Below are 21,501 nucleotides of genomic sequence, written 5' to 3' on the forward strand. Positions count from 1 at the left end.
ATTTTTTCCAATATTCAGTCATAAATTAATAGATTTTACTTGCACTGACTTCAGCTTTATCTTGTCCTCCATCCCTTTCTTTAAATTTATTCATCTGTGAACTGAATATAAGCTGTGATATCTTTAGGTATCACTTGGTTTTATCATTTTGAAATCCAGTAAATATGATATGTGCCCTTAGCAGAGGGAGGCTTAGCTGTGTACTGACCTGGCACTGCATGGGGCTCAGTCTTGTTATGGCCCAAGTTGGGCATTGCTGGTTTAACCCCTGCACTGGGCCCAGTGGCTGTTGCCTCCCCTGCTCCAACTTTGGCTCTGGGAATGTGCCCGTTGGGGAGGGATGACACCCTGTCCCCCCAGTCACTGCCTGACAAACCATTGCCCGTTGTGTGCTTGGACTAGGAAGGCTGGGTGCCAGGAGAAGGAACAGGGCTGTGACAGGGCAATGTATAAAGGGAAACCCAAGCAAAGACCAAGATTAAGGAAGGAAGAAAGTATCAACATCATGTTCCTTCAAACAAAGAGAAGAAAGAAATCCCAGTCCATCGCAGTTCTCCTGGCAAAGATGTCATAATGCTGGCAAATCTTTACAACACCCCTCTCTCCACTGCCTTCTACAGTTTTGAGGGGAAAACTGCAGTGCCATACTTTAAACCCACAGGGACATTTGAAGTGTGGGTGCACCACCAGTGGAAAGGGTTAGATACTGTCAAGGTTTGGGGGGATTACTGATATAACCATTTCAACCATTTTAATGTCAGTTTTTCAGTACTGATAATTTTGACAGACAGTTAAAACATAAATAGGAGTGTTATCAAATTCTGGACTCTATAACTGGTGTGTTCCCTTTCACCTGTCATAAGATTATGAATATTTGAATATCTGTTATTTTTAATAGAAAGTGTTCTGCTGCTGCTGGTCTTAACATGAGCTCCAGTCTAGAGTTCAAACATCCAAATAACATACAGTGCAAGCTACAGGTGATGTCTGGTTCTTACATTCACTTTTATATTTTAAATGGGCCGATGCAGTTTGCAGAAGGGATACATGCATATCTGAGATCTCAAATTGATATTTAATAAAAAAAATCTTCAAAGTTTTAGACCAAGTATATTAATCTGTGTTTGTCTTAATTACTGTGGTCTAATCTTGTCTTGTAATGTTCTCTTCACTTTTCCATCCAGAATGGAAATAAAACCTTGTCTAAACAACGAAAAGATATTTCAAAATAGTTTACACCCACGTAAATTTTCTGCAACCTGATCAGCACCAATTTAACATGACTTAATATGAGGAAAGTGAAGTGATTGCTTGAAATAAATCTATTACTGACACAAAATACAATAGAACTAGAAAACCTACATCTCTGGTATTAGTCAATGTGATATCATAAAACCTTCTGAAGAGGAAATCAGCAAAAACAAGCTCAGCAACCTTATCAAGCATAGTTTTTCATGCAAGGTACTGAGAAAACTTTTGTTACAGTTTGTTGACTCATGACAGACTGAATGAGACAACACTAAAATGATGTTAAAAGGACCTTATGCTGTTCACAAGATTAATGTCACTGTGAGAAAATGAGTAGAGGTTCTTTGCAGTCAGTTAATAATTTTAAGAGGCAACATATTTCTAGATTTGTAAAAGGGTTGATTTAGAATATGGTGATTGGGAAATATTACATCAAAGTTAATTTGTCAGAGAGGAAAGAAAAATTCTGCTGCAAAGTGTTTTTTAAGGAGACTAAAGTATTTATTTACAATGTGATTTCGTACATATGTGTATACAGGAAAAGTGTTTATTATAGAGGACATTTTGAAAGCTATGGAAATAAATTTATAGCTACTGGAAATTACTACATACTGTATTTTTTTCAAGATGTATCTTCCACATCCTCCAGTAATAAGTTAAATACCTGAATTTTTCACCTACTGCTCATCCCAGATTGTCATTTCTTTAATTATGAGATGCTATTATATTATTTTTCCATACACCAGTTTATCATTTATGCTTCTGATCCCAGACAGCTCAGCTGATGTATTCTTTCTCTTCATTATTTTCTTGGGTTTTTCTCTCTTCTGCAAAAAGACAGCTCAGAATGATCAGTTATCGCTCTTGATCACTGTCAAGATAGAACATGTTTGAATACATATTTTCTGTCTGTCCAAATTAAGATTTTGAAGCTATAAATAACTACCGGTGTTAACTATTATATTCTATTTTTTTCCCACAGCTTCTGTTGACAATTTATAGTTGTTTACTATTGCATGCTTCTTGGAGTTATATCAGTAACCAGGTCAACTGGTAGATGAATGGTGATTTTTTAAAAAATGTGTGGTACTAGGACATGAAATTCATCTACAAATGTAGGTTTTTCACAAGAATTACGTAGGCATCTCTGAAAATATTTTTATTTCTCATTTTCTATGTTTTCTTGGGCTTAATGCTCTCATGCTGAAATTATTTAGCAAATGAGTTGGCTTTTTTCTGTACCTTAAAAATGCTCTTCACTGTGGTTTGTTGTATTTCTTCTCATGTTTAAGTTGAGCAGTATTTTTTTACTTTAGGCTTTATGCTATACAAAAATATATCTATATGTACAGATATGTCTATACAAAATTTGCTTCATTATTGCTTATACTTTAACGTCCATTTTATACTTCCGTATCATAAATCTATTAATTGATCTTTTGATTAACGTCTATAATGACATCTCATGGAATAGTCACAAGTAGTTTCCAGTAGTCTTATCATAATAGTTAATATCAAAATTGACTTCAACAAGAGAACTAGGTGTTGATGAGCAATTCTGAAAGGATTTATCTCATTTTCTCTTGTTTCTGGCTCTTTTCAACTGGATATAAAATTTGCAGTTGCCATAGAAGGACCTACACTTTTTTCCCATATCATGTATAAATTAGTATACTGTGCTAATTTCCTGTTTTCTTCTTTTCCATTCTCAGGTACTCCTTCAATAACCAATTCTTTTGGTTTTTTTTTTTTTTTTTCATGCATTTATTTTTCTTTTCCAGATAGCAAGTCTTTATGTAAAGAAACTGAATAGCTGAATGATTTTAAAATAAGTAAATAATTATATACAACACATAGACTACAGCTGCATGAGTTAATCAGTCATAGGCAAAATGTAAAGATATGTAGGAAAAATTCAGAGTTGTTTTTCTTAGTAGTAGGATAAAAGTTTCAGGAGAGCATAGGTAAGAATGCTTGCATATCTCAGAGGTCACACATAAGTCAGAAGTTTTTGTTGTATGGTCCATTCTTATGTTCAAGGAGCTCAAGTTTTGCAACTGAGAGAGTTTTAAAAAAGTAAGCAACTTGAAGGACCCACTACTGTTTAAAACTTCCTTCTCTCCTGTGCTGAAATACTTAGTGGATAAAGTCTAGTATCTGATTTTTCTCCTTATTAGGTATATTACAGCTTGTGAAAACTCAGTCGGATGTTGAGGGAATGTGCTTCTGAGGGAAGAAATGCAAAAACATTACAATTTTGTTTTAACAGAAGGTTGAGAATAAATGCCTAGTGGTCAGAAGAGGGAGATTCTAGGTGAGATCTGAAGTTGGGGAGAAAGATCCTTAAAGAGAGAAAAGTGTAATTTTGTATATGGATTTACAGTTAAAAAGATGAAAGTCTTGATGGAAGATGTGACAGTCTCTAGATTAGGATGTTGGTGTGGAATTGTGCAAATGAGGTCCAATTAATGAAGTAGGTTGAACATAAAACAAGCATTGGAAAAGGCTGTTGAGTTTTTATCAAGGTAAGAGACAGACTAATCCTTCCCATGAATGGATGATTTGAAAGAACAAGAGAATAGTTGTCTCCTTTCTATCTTACTAATACTGTTACTACTCCATACTCTTGTTTTCTCACATCTATGGTATTTCCTTGCCTTCCACAGCATTCTTGACATGCAGTGGAACACCCAGGTTACCATTACTGTCAATAATCACTCAAACATGGTACCTGCGAGGTACTTTTCATAGAGTCATAGAATAATTTGGGTTCGAAAGGACCTTAAGATCATCCAGTTCCAAACCCCCTGCCATGGGCAGGGACACCTCATACTAAACTATGTCACCTAAGGCTCCATCCATCCCAGCCTTGAACACTGCCAGGGAGCATTCACAACTTCCTTGGGCAACCCATTCCAGTGCCTCACCACCCTCACAGTAAAGAACTTCTTCCTAATATCTAATCTAAACTTCCCCTGTTTAAGTTTGAACCCATTACCCTTTGTCCTACCACTACAGCCCCTAATGAAGAGTCCCTCCCCAGCATCCCTATAGGCCCCCTTCAGATACTGGGAGGATTTTCCCTTTGATGTATGAATGCATTGTTTCTAGCACGGTAAGTACAATCTGTAAAGCAGAGCTCCAATAGATGTCTTCATCCCAGTAACACATCTGGCACAGTCAGAGCTATGAAACAATTTACAGGTGAAGTTTTAAGTGCTAGTTCTGTGGTATTACAGTCTGTCTTTCACACCAGCTTTGCAGAATGCTTTATTATAATGATTACAATGCAGCAAGATTATTTTTATTGGAAGTTTTCATACTTGCACAAGAACTGAAAAAGGAGGCATGTTTCAAGATAAATAACAGTCACATTGGAAGAGAATGACAGGCTGTCTAGGTTGCAGTCATAAATGATTGCTAGCTTTTTTGTGTCTATAATGTGAGAAATTACAAAGTACATTTTTTCTTTTGGAAGTAATTTAAATGAAAATGTTTATAGAATAGCTCTGTTCAGTATGTTTTTATTATTTAAAATAGTCTGCTTTTTAAATAATCCAATGTTGTTCTTTCCTACTGCTACCTTTCACTGCTGCTGTCTTCTGTCTCTGCATATGTCTAATGCATCCACTGAAGGAAATAAACCTGAAATCAAATTACGTTAAAGTTTAAAAAATGATATATTGCTACAAAGATAGTAATAATTAGTTCAGCATTATAGCAGTAGCAGATTCCAAAATCACCTAATGAAATCTGATTTGACTGTAATCAACCCAGTTTGACTGAGATACCTAAAATGGCTACAGCCTTTCATCTGAAGAGGTTGACATATATTGGCATGTTGATCCTGAAAGACAGATTTAAGGGTTAAAATAATCATAATATTTAATCTACTGAGAAAGGAAAAGTTATAGTTCCTTTAGATGATTAACATCCTGTAATTGAATAGATTCTGTTTTACATTTCTGATCTATTCTTATTTGCGCTACATTGAATACATTTTTACCTTAACAATTCAATGAATGAAAACCCACCTTACCATTGGAGAGCTTTTAAAAATCATTGAAGCATTTCTTTAAGAAAACATTCAGAATTAACAAATCGTGTAAAAATACTCAGTGTGTCCATTATATAAAGATTTTCCTTTTTTGTAACTTGAAGAATTAAACTAGATAAGACTTAACATATTTAATAGAATAAAAGAGAACATGACAGTAAAATGCCATAGAATTGTTTGAAAACCAAATTAACAGGTTATTTCCATTTAAGTGCCCAAACATTTGCTTGGGGCAGGGGGAAGAGTGGCTAATTCAGTAAAATTCTGAACAAAGTGCCAAACTAGAGCTAGTCATACATATTGTTAATGCAAAGAAATTGTTCTTTCTTATGGAGTTTATAGAGAACTAAAATTAATGAAAATTAACCTTATTCCTAGTATTAGCTGCAAACAACACGATCCATGTGATGCAGCTTACTCCACAGTTTCTAAATCTATAGTTTCTTTTTTTGTGCTGTATATATGAGGTTTTGGAATACTAGTGTGAGTCCTGAAATAATGTTTCCTTAAATAAGTTTTTTCTTCTCAGGCTCAGTTCTCCCACACCTTATTGTTCAGCAAGAACGTATCACTGTAGTCTTCCTTTATTTCTGTCCAAGTACTGTAAAATCCTGTACATCAACTTCCAAGGCAGTCTTTGCTTAGGACAATGTTTAATGTCAGAACGGGTCTTTATTCTCCAGGTGTATCTGAAATACAGGAACCAAAATTCATGAAGTAATGTTCAGGCAGGGAAAGACATTTGGGAGATAAGAGAACTGCAAGTTTGTTCTTACTTTCTTTAAAAAAACAGATATCATGACATGTAATTGATTCCACCAAGAAACTTTGAATCTGAGGGAAAGAATAGAAATGCCTTGTAATGATATATCCGTAATCTGCCCTTAATAGGAAAACTTTAGCAATGTAAATAGTCAAAATGGTCTTTTAGTTCTGTCAGCTGCCATGATTTAAACCCAGCTGGTAACTCAGTACCACACAGCTGTTTGTTCACCCCTACTCCCTTTTCTCCAGGCAGGATGGAGAGGAGTATCAAAAGAATGTAAACCTACAGGCTGAGATAAGAACTGTTTAATAACATAAAATAAAGTACAGTATAGACATAATTGAAAGTATACCAACAATAAAAATACTGATAAAACCAGGAAATAACAAAAAATGAGATGAAAGCTCAGAAAATACAAGTGATGCAAAATGCAATTACTCATGACTTGCTGACTGATAAGCAGTCCAACCCAACCAAGGATTGGTCCGTTCTGGGTAACTTCCCCTAGGTTATATACTGGGCATGATGTGCTGTGGTGTTGATTACCCCTTTCGCTAGTTTGGGTCAGGTGTCCTGTGTCTGCTCCATTGCAGCTTCTTGTGCCCCTCCTCACTGGCAGAGTATGAGATACTGAAAAGATTGATTTAGAGTAAGCACTAAGCAACAACTAAAATACTAGTGTATTATCAGCATTGTTCTCAGACTAAACTGAAACACGGCACTGCACCAACTACTAGAAAGAAAAATGACGTAAAGTAAGATGAGAAATATCTGCCTTAAAAATTTGGAAAACACTAAAATGTTTTTAATTATTATGCTTTCATATATATATATCACTATCAAAAACAAATTATTAAATTTGAACTGAGAACCTTTAACTCTTAAAATACAGATTTGCATTTCCTAAGTAATCTGTGTGATTTACTAGGAAAGTGACTTTTAAAAAGTAACTCCCATGGGTTTAGTAAGAGTATATAGTAAAGCCAGCAGCAGTCTGTGTACATTAATGCTACCCATTTAATTAATATGTCCTCTTACTAATTTAATAATTTAAAATTAGCAGAACTTCTTAGGAGAGCAGATTATTTTAATGGAAAACTAATACCCTTTCTAGTCAGTAGCATTGGAAAGATAGGAATGAAAGCATGATTGATTGAAAATGTAGCTGGTAATGAAAGCAAAGCTTGGAATCATTAATTTACTGAAAAAAAAACCAAAATCTCAGGACTACCACATTTTAACACTCTTGGGTTTTGTTAAATGGACCAGGAAGATAAAATATCTATAATCATGGCATGACCTTGTTTTTTATAATCATGTGGAATAGAGATGCCCTCACCATTCAAATACAAGAAAAATAATCACTTCCAGAATTGCAAGTAAAGTGAGCTTGAAGTATGTTTTTGTGTAGTACTTTTGGCCTGCCAATGCTTTTGAAGCATTCCTTGATAAGAGCAATCAAGAATTTTCTTTCCTAATGCTGGCTTACAAGAATTCCATTTTTGATAGTTTGATCTTCTATAATGGGCAGATGAACTTGTCTTTTGTCATCTTGAATGTAGTTTTTGGCAATATATTAACAAAACATCTGTTTCTGTAAGTTTTAAGTGCTTACATCTAGTGATATCAAATATGACACTAGTGATGCAGAGTGTGACGCTAAAAGAGAACTTCCAAGGAGCTCAATTGATCAGAGCTGTTTGCTGAATGCTTGCATGGTATGGGGGATTGTTGTGGTTTAACAAGGATAAACAGGTTTCAGAACTGCCTTCTAATTTGTACCAATGGATAGTTTAGCATAGTGCAAGTAAGACTGTGCCAAGGTCTGATCAAATACAGAATCACATGGCAGCCCCCCTGGGCTCATTTTCCAGGGAACACTTGCCAAGTCCAATCTCCTGTCATGCACGTTCCACTAGAGCTTGACCTCTAGGGCTGTTGGGGCTAAGGCCACATACATCAGCACAGAATCTTAGATGTTTTATTTTACACTGTTAATCTTTACTAGGTAAAAAACATTTCCCATGATCTTAAAGCAGTTCTATGTGTAGCATGTTAATAGATTTATTGCAAATGTCTGATTTTTATCTTTGGCTATATATTCACACATGGACTAGACAAAGATTATGGTATCTCTGTAATTCCTGCTATGATTTCCTTTAAAAAGCTGCCAGTAGTCAGATGGATAGCGATGATAAAAGGCTATAGGAACTTTTCATTAACTATAAACATTTGTGTATAAAATACATGGTTTTGAATTGAGACTGCAGTACTTAAGTGCTTCATTTTTGTTGTGAAACAAAGAGCTAGAGGAACTGGTGTAACCTCTGGCTTCTGGACACTTTGTCTGCTCCAGAGGAGGACCTGTCATCTTCAGCATTCTTTTTATCTCCTCCACACCTCCCCTGGCCTACACACGTGAAAAAAATCAGAATGCTCTTGCATTATATGTAATCTACTCTTTTTTTGCTGGGACTTACCTGTAGCTACATTTCTCTATAGTAGTTTTTGTAAGACTATATTTTGGGTTTGTGCTGAAAGCAGTTGATAACACATCATTGTTGTAGATACTGCTGAGCAGTGCTTCTACATTGTCAAGTCCTTTTCTGCTTCTCACACTGCCCCACAAAAAGTAGGCTGAAGATGCACTGGTAGCTGGGAGGGACATAGAGAGGATTTTTGACCCCAACTATCCAAAGGGACTTCCCGTTCCATGTGGCAGCATGTGCATCAATGAAAGCTGTGGGGAAAAAAAAGGAAGGGAGGGTACTTTACGTGTCATAGTGTTGTGGTTTAACCCCAACCAGACAGCTTGTCCACTCACTCTCCCCCCTTCTTGCCCTACCCTATTCTCGAAGGGACGGAGAGGAGAATCAAAAAGAATGCAACTCCCACGGGTTGAGATAAGAACAGTTTAGTAACTAAGGTATAACACAAATCATTACTGCTACCACCAATAATAGTAATGATAAAGGAAATAACAAGGGAAGAGAATACAACACCTCATCACCAGCCGACCGACAACTCGCCCCCCCCCAGCCCAATGAAGCACCGACTGATACCTCCTCCAACCCTGCAGTCCCCCTAGCCCTTCCGGGTAACTCCCAGTTACATCCTGGGCATGACGTGCTGTGGTATGGAATACCTCTTTGGTCAGTTTGGGTCAGGTGTCCTGTCTCTGCTTCCTCCCGGCTTCCCCTCCTCCCTGGCACAGCATGAGGCTCACAAAGTCCTGGGCCAAACCAAAACATCATTTTTATCAGCTTTGTTCCCAGCCTGAAAGTAAAAACACAGCACTGCACCAGCTACCAAGAAAAAGAAAAAATGACTGCTACTGCTAAACCCAGGACACATGGAGCCCTGCATTCCTGGGGATGGCTGTACACCTGCCTGCTGGTGGGAAGCAGTGAATTAATTCCTTGTTTTGCTTGTGTGTTGGCCTTTGCTTTATCTATTAAACTCTCTTTATCTCAACCTACCAGTTTTCTCACTTTTAGCCTTTTTTCCTCTCACCCATCCCATGATGGGGTGGAAAAAAGCAGCTGTGTGGGGCTCAACTGCCTACAGAGAGACCTACGAACGTGTTGGTCGTCAATTAGTATTTTCTAAAGTACTTTGAGATGTTTAGATGAAAGATGAGTGGTGCTTATTTGTAGGAAAATTACAAGAAGGAAAGTACATCACCATATCTCTCATAATGAATGTCTTAAAAAAGATTTCAAAGAGCTTTGTGTATTACATTTTCATTTTATGTTGATAAAATAAGTTTTAACCATTAGAACACCACCAAGACACATATAATTTTAATTCTCTATTTCTCTTATTGGAAACCTGTGCTTTTCATCTTTCTAATAACTGTATAAAGAAGCACCAGCTGCTAGGAAGAAAAATAACTCTTACACCTGAAACCAGGATGCTCTTGAAATTTTAGATTCTCCATTTAACTATTTTTCTTGTAAGGTGACCCTCAAAGCCTTCTTGCCTTGCCAAATTACGGATGTTATCATTGTAATGTATTGCAGGATAACCATTCTTTTTGGCATTTGCAGCTATAGGTTACCCTAGTGGAATATTCTTTACTGATGAATATAGGGAACTATGTAAACAATAAATAAACTGGTTTGAATTTAAAATTTAAAGCTTATTCATATCTTCTGTTTTTCACACAGGTGATAGATGTGAAGTAAATATAGATGAATGTATGTCTACTCCTTGCCTCAACAATGGAATTTGCATTGATGATATCAGTTTTTATAAGTGTCACTGTAGAAGAGGTTTCATTGGAACAAACTGCGAGATCAATGTTAATGAATGCTTGCCAGATCCTTGTCTTCATGGAAGGTGGCTATCTTTATTTAACTATTACCATCTTCAAGATAATCTACCTAACTAGAGATATTTAAGATTTAATGATATGGGAAGGTTGATAAATATACTCTTAATTATGTTCTTCCATAAAATAAGAGTACTAGCAACTTAAAGATGACAGATGTTGCTTGCTTAAACTAATGTAATACACTGTTTTATTATCTGTTTCTCTTTCATTTTTACTCATTATCATAAACCAGTTTTCAGTATGTGTGCATTAGTTAGAGTTTAATATACGTAAAAACAAATCTTCAGCTGTTACCTGCCAACAGATTGAAATAGGAAGGCATCTTGGAATATGGCAATCAGAATCCTTATAAAACTCCTCAGCATCCATAACATACTCATTTAAGCCCCATTGTTAAAACTAAGTGCTATGGATTTCAGTAGGTTACATCAGACCATTGTTTGAAAATGTATGGAATGATACTACTAATGCTGAATCTAGAATTACATCGCTTCATCTGAATAACACTATTTTGTATTTCAGATGTATAGATCTTATTGATGGATATCAATGCTCTTGTGAACCAGGATGGACCAGCTCCAGATGTGAGATAAATATTAATGTATGTCTTCAAATTTTATTTTAATCATAGGGGAAAGGGTAATATGCTGCTTGAAGCTCATTTTTTCATTTAAGTAACTTCTGAACCTGTCCGTTTATTGAAAATGCATGCCAAATCCAGTTGTTTCAAATCATTCTGAAAAGTTCATTATTTATTACTTACATGAAATGCTTTAGAAAAGACAGTTAAGAAAATGTTTAAAAGTGGAGTGTGAGTGATAAATGTGAAAGCCACAGAAAGATAAGCCAATGTTACCTGAAAATCATTTATCCCTCATGAATGACATAACTACCTAATTTACATTGCAAGCCCCATTTGCTGTAGCTTAATTGTATGTTTGAATGGTAAAACTCAAGGTGCAATGTGCTGCAGTGAAAGTAGGCATGACTAGTGTTTAAATTCTCAAAATCCAAGTAACTGTAGAATTCTATGATACAGAATGGTAGCATACAAAATACTCTGCCCGCTTCCTCCTCTTAAATCTAGGAATATTTTTGCTTTATCATGAGGAACAACAGTGTATAAGAAGGCATCTGTATATGTGAGTTTGTGCCATAAAGATTCCCGTGGTCAGCAAACCATATTGTAGAAGATGACATCTGGTATAGCAAGGAACAGCCCTTACAATGTTGGCCACACTTTGGGGGAAGTATTGAATTTGTTTGGACTTTTTCAGATTTTGTGCCAAAAAGTTTAATAAGATCTTGGGATATGTTCCTCTCAAATGTATTTGCTTTCATGAGAAAATCTGGCTTGAGATCTGCCTCCCTTTGTGATATCTGGCTATTATTGTGCTTCTGAATTGTCAAAAGCACATTCCAAAATGTTATCTAAAGTTCTTTTTAACTTATGTATGCATGTAAGAGCCTTTCATTATTTTTATATATAGCTAAAAGCATTAAAAATACTTCAGATCTATAACTTTTCTTTTGAAAATGCATTACAAGATTGCACAAGAAGTAAACCTAGCTGTAATATTATCTTCCAACTACCTTTTCAGAAAGAAAAATCAGAAAATAAGTAATTCAGCTCAAAAGAGTGCCCATCATGATATGATACTGCAAATCTGTATGATTATCAGCTGTCGCCAATGCTAATACAAAATACTTTTGAGTAATATTTTGTCTAGCAACATCCATGATTTACACTTTACTCCATTTTAACAGAATGAGAGATTAAATGATCTGTAGACAACTGCATAAAATCATATTCAAAAGATAACCATATTTCATGCTGAGGTGTTTGAAAATGCATAGATTAAAAACTCGTTGAAAGAAACAGTGTATATATATATTTGACAGATAAGTCTGTCAGAGTGATGGCTATTTTTTTTTATACTCATTCTATTTGCATGCAGTGCAATTCCCAGATTAGACTGTAATGCAGGTGTCATACTTTTAAAGTCTCTAACACTGCATTCATCCTGCTCAGACAGATACCATGCCTATGCAAGTCTTACACTGATTAACAGGGCTGTCTGACTGTGTACGTGTGTGCACATCTGAATAATCATGGTAGGCTCATGCTAGATTCAGATAGGTAAATCTAAGACTAGAAGAAGAGAGAGATACCCCCTTTTATTCTACAAAGCACATCTGTGATTACTCACCCATGGAACAACCGTGAAGTAGTAAGTTTATTTTAAGTAAGTGGCTGAATTTAATAGATTCTATTAAATGGAGAATTAATAGAAGAATAGAGAATAGAAATTGGAGAAATAGATAAATGCGTGAGGCCTACATATTTCTGATCTCTTACATAAGAAAAGCCTGTAAATAGATGCTCACAGTATGGTCTTACAAGGATGCTCTAACAACAGAGAGTATTTTAAAAAACAGAAGTATTTGATTATTTGGTACACAGGTAACTGGCTTTATGACATTAGAGAAGCCTTGTATACAGGTGCTTTGCATCTGGAAAGATGTTGGATCTCAAATTTTTTCTAGAGACATTACTTGGGTGTGCTGAAAAGAAGCTGATAAATGTGACCTGTGTTGATAACCACTAATGGAGGGAAGTGTAGGAAGGATATTCTTGAGGTTACAAATTCAGGCTGGGCAGGTCTAGGACATGCATCTAGCTTTCTTTGAAAAATTTCTGTGTCCATATAAGACCTGAGTGGGAGACAGAGATTGAGCCTCAGTACATGTTTAATATCTTGGTAGAGACAAAAGCAATTCAAATGCATTTGAAAATAGAAAACCTTTTGAAATTTAAGGAACCAGTACAGGAATGGGTTGCACATTTATCATTATGGAACCAGGCTATTGAATGAAAATTAAAATGGTTGTCAGGGAATATTCAAACTAGATGCTTGAGAAGTTCTGACACATATAGAAGAGTACTGTATAAGAATGACAAAACTGAAAATCTGAATATGACTAATGTTCAGTATGCCTCTGAGAAGACCAGCATCTGGCCCAAGAGCTGTTAATGACAGAGATTATGTCTATTAGGGACTATAATACAGCTGGGTTTATGACAGTAACATGAAAGAGCATGCCAAATAAATCCAGTGGACAGATATTCAATTTCAAGAATGAAGACCATGTGAAAATGAGATGTATTGTCAAATAACTTAAAAGGAGCAAGCCAAAACCATGAGAAACTTACAGGCAGACTCAGGGCTATCAAACAAATAATTTGTTAAAAGTCCATGTAAAATGTGTGCCACAGTTCAAGAACACAAAGTGGTTCAAAGCTCCTGGATGACTTAAGGAAGAAACATAAGGATTTAACAGGGAAAACTGGCATTTTAACAAATGAAAGCTTGCCCACATAGGAAGAACAGAAAGGCTGTAAAACATACAAGTTCAAATGTTGGCAGGAAGATCAAAAAGTCGAAACATAAAAATTGCCTCTTACAGGATACTCTAACTTATAGAAAGCTCTTTGCATCTATCAAAATCAGGAATTCAGGAAGGGAACTGGTGGGATTGCTTGATGGCTAAAGTGTAAAATGGGCACTCGGGCAGAGTAGGGTCATAGCTAGAGAAGCCCAGTGAATTCTTCACATTTGAGAAATGTAGAAAGACATCACAATATGGAAAGAGTGAAAAGGTGGTGGATAATCATCAGTGTAAGACAAAAATCTAGGGAAGTATTGCCATGTACAGTTGAATTCAGAACTGTCAGTCAGAACTCAGGAAGGAAGACTTGGAGCAATCATTGACATCTCTCTGAAACTATTCTGTTTGGAGAAAGCTGAGGGGAAGGCAATTAAGGTTTAGAAAACTATGACACTGGTAGATAAACTTAAATGGAAAATTTCTTCACCAAATTCTGTAGTAAAAGAATTGGGGGGACATGATGAAAAGAATTGGAGAAACATTTTAAAATGCTTTCATGGGAAGCAGAGAACATCAAGAACTTGCATCCACAGAAGACCAGGGAGGCAGGTGATTTCTTAGTAGATTCAGAAAAATTAAGTAAGTTACGGATTATAGGTCCATAAATTAACGATAAATGAACCAGTCAGGGAAGTACTGTTTACCATGTCTGATTAGACAGTTCTGCTTACTGGGAGGATGCATGGGACATAGACTATAGATAGTGGCAAATTTCACATGATTTTTCTAAAGTGGCCTTTTCACTATTATAGACAGAAATCTGGGCTAGATGGAGCACTGGTCTGATCCAGTAGGTTCCTGCTCTTCATTGTTAATTAAAAATATTATTTATTTTTACTATTTTTATCTTCTCTTTGTGTCTATAATCAAAAATTTTGAAGCAAAATATTTTTGTCTTTTTCAACTTACTTTGAATTGAGTGCTGATGGATAAAACCAACACTCTAAAATATGAAAATCAGTTTTCCTACTTCATTCCACAGAATGTTGTATGTGTATTTAATCCACAAAATGAAAATTCCTTAGGAAGTTAATAAGTAAATAATATGGGTATGTGATAATATTAAAAAAAATACAGAAAAAATAGAGTAATAATTTTACTGGTTATAAAAATACACTTCGTAGTTTTGTTAAATTTAAAATAGAAATAAGCATCTGTAGCATTCATAATTTTGCCTTCGTTCCCATCATAAATGACTGGAAACATGACTCTAAAAGACATCTTTCTTTTGTGGTGCAGTATCTATTTTTGAATTGGTTTCTTATCTCTTTCTTTTCAACTTCATCAAACTGGGTTTTAAAGCTCTGTTTGGTTCAACCTTCTACAAGTCAGTGACTTCCACTCAAACCCAATTTTCTCCCAAATATCAGGATGCTTGCTTTTACTCCCTGAATCAGTGTTTAAGGCTACTACCTTTTTCTTCTTCAAGTCCTCCCATACAGTTAGTCATTTCATAATTGTCTACAAAGATATCAGACAGTAAATAGTACTTGGAGCTTTATGTCATAAGTATTCACAGGAAATTAAACTGTACTACTTGCACTACCTACAAGTATGTTGAAAGATACATTTGTAAATAGCTTATGTGTATTTCCTGTAGACTTTTTCCACTCTTAGTGGATTTGCATGGGTTGGCTATGCTCAGAATTAATCCACTTCATAATTACCTTTTTGATATAAGGCAAAACTTCACTTAAATAAAAAAGCAACTATCATCAGAATTTTGTTTTGCCTTGAATCTCTTTTATAGAAATAGATTTCAAAGTGACAGCAGAAATATTTTTTCATTTCTAATCAGTTTCCAAAGACAACTACTGAAAAACAGTCCTTTCTGTAAAAAAAAAGGAAAAAAATCCTAACTTTAAAAAGATTTCTAGATTTTGTTTTAAGAGATTTGAACTAACACATTTTTTTAAAAAATATGGATTTTCACTGTTTTTATTAATTTGCTAAAATGTATTACCTCGTAATTATTGCAAGCTATGGATTGTGGCTTTGGAAATGAAATAACATGACTTGTGGAAAAATGATCTCACTTCCAAAGGCAGATTAAGTATGGACCCACAAATATGGATAAGGGAGCAGTATGCCTTGAACAAAGTGCTGTGCCTTTCTAGGTCAATTGCTACAGTCCAGATTTCAGTGCAGTTCCCTGCCAGCAGAATCAGTGGAGTGTGCCATGACAAGAGGGATCTCTTAAGGAACAGTCATGCCCTTTCTAGTACAGACAAGCTTTACTACACCATGACATTCAGAGAACAAGAAATAATAAACTAGTGTGTTCTGGTAAATGTAGTGGATCTTGTTTTGTATTGTTTGAACTAAGGATTCTCAGCAAAACTTACTTTTAAAAGAGTTGCAAAACCAGACATCTTAGTATTCTTTCAATTTTTGCCTTGAATTTTGAATTGTCATGCTATGCTAAAAAAAATGAATGAAGATGTTCATGTTCCATAACAATAATTTAGTAAAAATACAGAAAATCACCATTCTGTCTTCCTTCAGAAGTCTGTATATTCCTTTCATTCTTTCCTGTAGAAACTAATAATTTTATTTAATTTATATTTGCCTAAATAATATGTTTTTGAGATACTTCCAGCCTTTATTTAAAAACTTGAGGAGGCAGATCCACTACTTTTGCCAGTTTTACAGTGGATGACTCTTAAAAGTAATGTTGGACCTTATCTCTAGTGGATATATCTGGATTCAGGAATCCAGTTAGTCAGCTTTGTACTGATTTTCTCTGGGACTTAAAATGCTCCATAACTTGTAATACTTCTTGTGAAAATAACTGTGCACTGCCATTGTCTCTCGCTCTCTCTCTCTCTCTCAGTTTTCTAGGTGGTAAACTAAAGCTAAGAACACTCATAGAGCTGCGTTCTGAACTTCTTGCAGCCAAGAGCTCATGCTGATTATTTCTTTCAATGGCTAGAAGCAGGCTTATATTCCATGAATTTGTCTAATCATTTTAACCGATATATATTATTTGTGTTTTCAGCAGTATCATGTGAAAATGAGATATATATATGTAATAATGGCTTTAGAAAAAAAAAATCTATCCTAAAAATTCCATTAAGTATTATTTTCCTTACACTTAGCTTACTGTAAAGCATTTCATCTAGTATCTAAATCATTTTATATTCTCAGGTTTTTTACATCCTTCATAATAAACAGATTCTAGAACTTGGCACAATATTTCAGTTTCCCCTAGCCATGAAAAGAGGAACAATCTTCTGGCTAAGTGCAAGTCACAGTTCCTTTCTCTGGAGACTTAAGGATAGCATTAGCAATTTTTTCCATAGCATTGCAATGGGAGTTCATGTTGATAGCTTGTCCATTATAACTACCAAGTTTTTTGCAAGGTCATTGCCTGTTAGCAACACATAAACTCAAAGGATTCCTTGATAGATCAAAGTGGGAAAAGTGTATGCTTCATAGAAAAAAACAGACACAGAAAAAAAAAGCCTAATGGAAGGGAGCCCTCCTGCTTTACTCTAGGATATCCGATACAAGAATACTCCAAGATACTGGAATGAGGTTAACGTGTGTCAGACTGGTGAAGTGAAAAAAAAAAAAAACCAAACAAAAAACAAAAACACACCAAAACAACTCTATACAAATAATGATAATTATGTTATTTTCATTTTGTGATAACATTTGTTTTCTTTATAAGATAGGTTATTGAAACTGTCCATGTTCTAAAAATGAGCTTGGAAGGAGAGTATTGTTATGCTGTAAAGTGTGTGTACTGGGCATCGTTTACAGATTTGGTGATGAACACCCCACCTAAAGTTAATACAGCTCAGTTTGGACAGATTACTTGCTCTGATATGACAGAAAGAAAGTTTTCCAGCCTATGAATAAACTTAGGTGTGGTGAGTTTACTTTGGCTGGCTGCTAGACACACACCCAGCTGCTCTTGCACTCCCACATCAGCTTATGGATCAAGATAAGAATAGGGAAATTGGTCATGGTCACTAATTACTGTCACAGACTCAATTTGGGAAGGTTACAGGCTGGAGAGTTGGGCGGGGAGAAATTTGATGAAATTCAACAAGGGCAAGCGTAGAGTCTTGCATCTGGGGAAGAACAACCCCAAGTACCAGTACAGGTTGGGGACTGACCTGCTGGAAAGTAGCGAAGGGGAAAGGGACCTGGGGGTCCTGGTGGATAGGAGGAGGACCATGAGCCAGCAATGTGCCCTTGTGGACAAGAAGGCAAATGGCATCCTGGAGTGCATTAGAAAGGGTGTGGTTAGTAGGTCAAGAGAGGTTCTCCTCCCCCTCTATTCTGCCTTGTTTAGGTCGCATCTGGAATATTGCATCCAGTTCTGGGCCCCTCAGTTCAAGAAGGACAGGGAATTGCTTGAAAGAATACAGCTCAGAGCCACAGAGATGATTAAGGGAGTAGAACACCTCCCTTATGAGGAGAGGTTGAAGGAGCTGGGTCTCTTCAGCTTGGAGAAGAGGAGACTGAGGGGTGACCTCATCAGTGTTTACAAATATGTAACAGGTGGGTGTCAGGGTGATGGAGCTAGGCTTTTTTCAGTGATATCCAGTGATAGGACAAGGGGCAATGGGTGTAAACTGGAGCATAGAAGGTTCCACGTTAACATCAGGAAGAACTTCTTTACTGTGAGAGTGACAGAGCACTGGAACAGGTTGCCCAGGGGGGTTGTGGAGTCTCCCACATTGGAGATATTCAAGGCCTGCCTGGACAAGTTCCTGTGTGATGTACTCTAGGTTACCCTGCTCTTGCAGGGGGGTTGGACCAGATGATCTCTTGAGGTCCCTTCCAACCCTTGGGATTCTGTGATTCTGTGATTAGTTTACTGCTGATGAAAACCTAGAACACTTCCTCCCAGCCTGACAAAAAATATGCTTCTGCACAGGCTCCTCTCCATAGGCTGTACATCCTGCCAGGAGCCTGCTCCCGCAGGGGCACTCCATGGGTTGCAACTTCTTTTGGCGCACATTCACCTACTCTGGTGTAGTATTCACACACATGGCAGTGTGGATATCTGCTCCACTGTGGTCCTCCATGGGCTTAAAGGGGCCAACCTGTTTCACAATGGTCTTCTGCAGGGGCTTCAGAAGAATCTCTTGTGGAGATTATCTGAACCACCACCTTTTTCTCCTTCTTCTGTAACCTTTGTGTCTGCTGGCTGGTTTTCACACTTTTTCCTTGCTTTCTCATGTTCTGCTGCACAGTGGTTTTTACTCTTTCTTAAACATACTTTCCCAGAGGTGTCATATTGGCTGCCGGACTTAGCTGTGCCCTATGATAGGTTCAGTGAACCACCTAGAATCATCTGTGTTTGGCGCAGAGTGCAATAATGCTAGTGTGGTAGTTCACTTAATTTTGGTATTATTTAATTTTACTTTTTTAATTATCCATTGCTTGATAGATTCATACTTTATTCTGCTAAAGTGCAAAGCTGTAATAACAGAAGTAGTAGAGATGGATACAAATGAATATAAATTAAGGACACTAGACAAGAGAAATTACTGGAACAGGAAAAAAGGCAGAAAGTTGGAACTGTGAATTGAGATTTTTTTATGAGCACAACAAAGAAGACTTATGTTTGCCAAATGCAAATGTAATTAATATAGCAAAAAGACTACTTCTAGAACCTAGACAGAGGATTTTGGCAGTGTGTAGAACTATCCCCATCTTCCCATGGGGTATGTAATTCAATTAGTTTAGATAATGCTCACTAATAAATCATCCTATATACACCCAGCTGGAGAGCTTATAGGAAAATAAGTTGTTTTCTCACAATTCCCCCTGGGTAACTGAATTTGCATTTTGTCAAAGCAAATACAGTACCTGAAAGAAAGCTGAGTGCCCTTGGATATTCTTAAAGAATTAAACATCCTAAAGTTACAGGAGTGTGAGAATACATTTAAAATACTAGATTTAGGTAGACTGAGTGGTAGTAGCAAAACAAAACTCCCCTGAGATATAGGCCAAAATTCGGTTTCTGTGCTCAACAGCAAAACCACATTTTTTGCACTGGCAACTGCACTAACTAAACTCACCTGTAATTCTGGGGAAACATTGATTTGCTGCTACTTTGCATGGTTTGAATTTGATTGCTTTCAGGTTAGCTTTATCAGAGGGAATTGTTATTATGTGAATACATAAACACTTCTACGTGTTTCTATTTGCAATTTTATGCATTAATTGATAATGAGAAAGTATCAGGAAATACTGATAAAAAGGTTTGTGTGCATTGGTTAATATAAATAATTTTGTATTCTGTCTAGAATTGCCTGACTAATGTGACCTTTTTTCACTGGAATAAGCCCTATTATAAAAACTTAAAAGGAATAATTGTATAAACTATGATTCAAAAACATTCTTTAAGCTTTTAATAAAGGAAACATGAGTGGAAAGCACATACTTACAGCTGTAATACTGCTTATATAACAATATATTTGCATCTCTCCAAGATTAATTAATAAGAACAAGCATAGTTCAAAAATTAATCAGTTGCAATAGATCTTTGTGTAAATAAAAATTATCCCAAATTAGAAGCTTTTGTTTATCATAAACTAAAATAAAGTCTAACACTTATTCTAATCTCCAGATTAATTCTCTTGCACTTTCTGTTGAAATGAATGAATAAGTAATGTGTTTTAAAGCAGTGTAGTCAATTATTTTGTCTCTCCTCAGGAATGTGAATCTGCTCCCTGCATTAACGGAGGTTCCTGTCAAGATGCTGTCAATGCGTTTGTTTGTACTTGCCTGAGTGGGTACACGGGCAGGTTTTGTGAAGTTGATGTTGATGTTTGCAGTGAGCCTGCATTGAACTCAGTTCTCTGTTACAATGGAGGTGTATGTGTTGATGGACCTGGAAGAGCATTTCATTGCAGGTTAGTATGAATATTGTCATATAACTGCTTAAGTTAATACACATTTATTTGCTAAGATTTCAGAGCAGTGGTATTACTTTGTGCAGTACGTGAACTCAGTTGAATTTGATGCTCAATCTAGTGATCAAAAATATTATTACATTCAACCAGTCACTGTTTAACATCAGGCCCTTTTGTCTGGAAACTCATCTTCTAGTGCTTTTCTGAATTATGTGTGGAAACTCCTGACACAAATTGACCCTATTTTTTTTTTTAATCACTATGTCATTATGTTTACAGATATGTATGTACTCCTGTGTTTTGCACTCAAAGAGAGAATTTATTTACGATCAAATTTAGATGACAGGTAATATTTGACCTACAAGGATGCTAGAGAGGGACTCTTCATTAGGGACTGTAGTGATAGTACAAGGGGTAATGGGATCAAACAGGGGAAGTTTAGGTTAAATATAAGGAAGAAGTTCTTTACTGTGTGGGTTGTGAGGCACTGAAATGGGTTGCCCAAGGAACTGGTGAATGCTTCATCCCTGGCGGTGTTCAAGGCCAGGTTGGATGGAGTCTTGGGTGATATGGTTTAGTGAAAAGTGTCCTTGCCCATGGTAAGTGGGTTGGAACTAGATGATCTTAAGGTCCTTTCCAACCCTAACTATTCTATGATTCTATGATTTATAGTATGTGTGTGACAACATATATACAAAGAAATTTCCTACAATCCATCGTCATTCTCTGTCTGTTTAAGGCTTCTGACTAAATACATCTAATCTTA

At 36.2% G+C, this 21,501-nt stretch overlaps 1 protein-coding gene across 1 annotated transcript in view; it reads left to right on the top strand.

The window, feature by feature from the left end:
* The window catches only part of EYS (eyes shut homolog), a 579,093-nt gene that overhangs the window by 134,309 nt on the left and 423,283 nt on the right, over positions 1–21,501 (top strand). The window contains exons 15-17 of the mRNA XM_061347833.1: positions 10,241–10,412; positions 10,930–11,008; positions 20,536–20,735. Of these exons, the coding sequence (XP_061203817.1) occupies positions 10,241–10,412; positions 10,930–11,008; positions 20,536–20,735 (451 nt within the window). The remainder of the gene's footprint in view (positions 1–10,240; positions 10,413–10,929; positions 11,009–20,535; positions 20,736–21,501) is intronic.

Source organism: Neopsephotus bourkii, unplaced genomic scaffold (assembly GCF_033783945.1).
Source record: "Neopsephotus bourkii isolate Nb327-2 ecotype Australia unplaced genomic scaffold, CSIRO-AGI_Nbou_v1 NB_330, whole genome shotgun sequence".
NCBI classification, from domain to species: Eukaryota; Metazoa; Chordata; class Aves; order Psittaciformes; family Psittacidae; genus Neopsephotus; species Neopsephotus bourkii.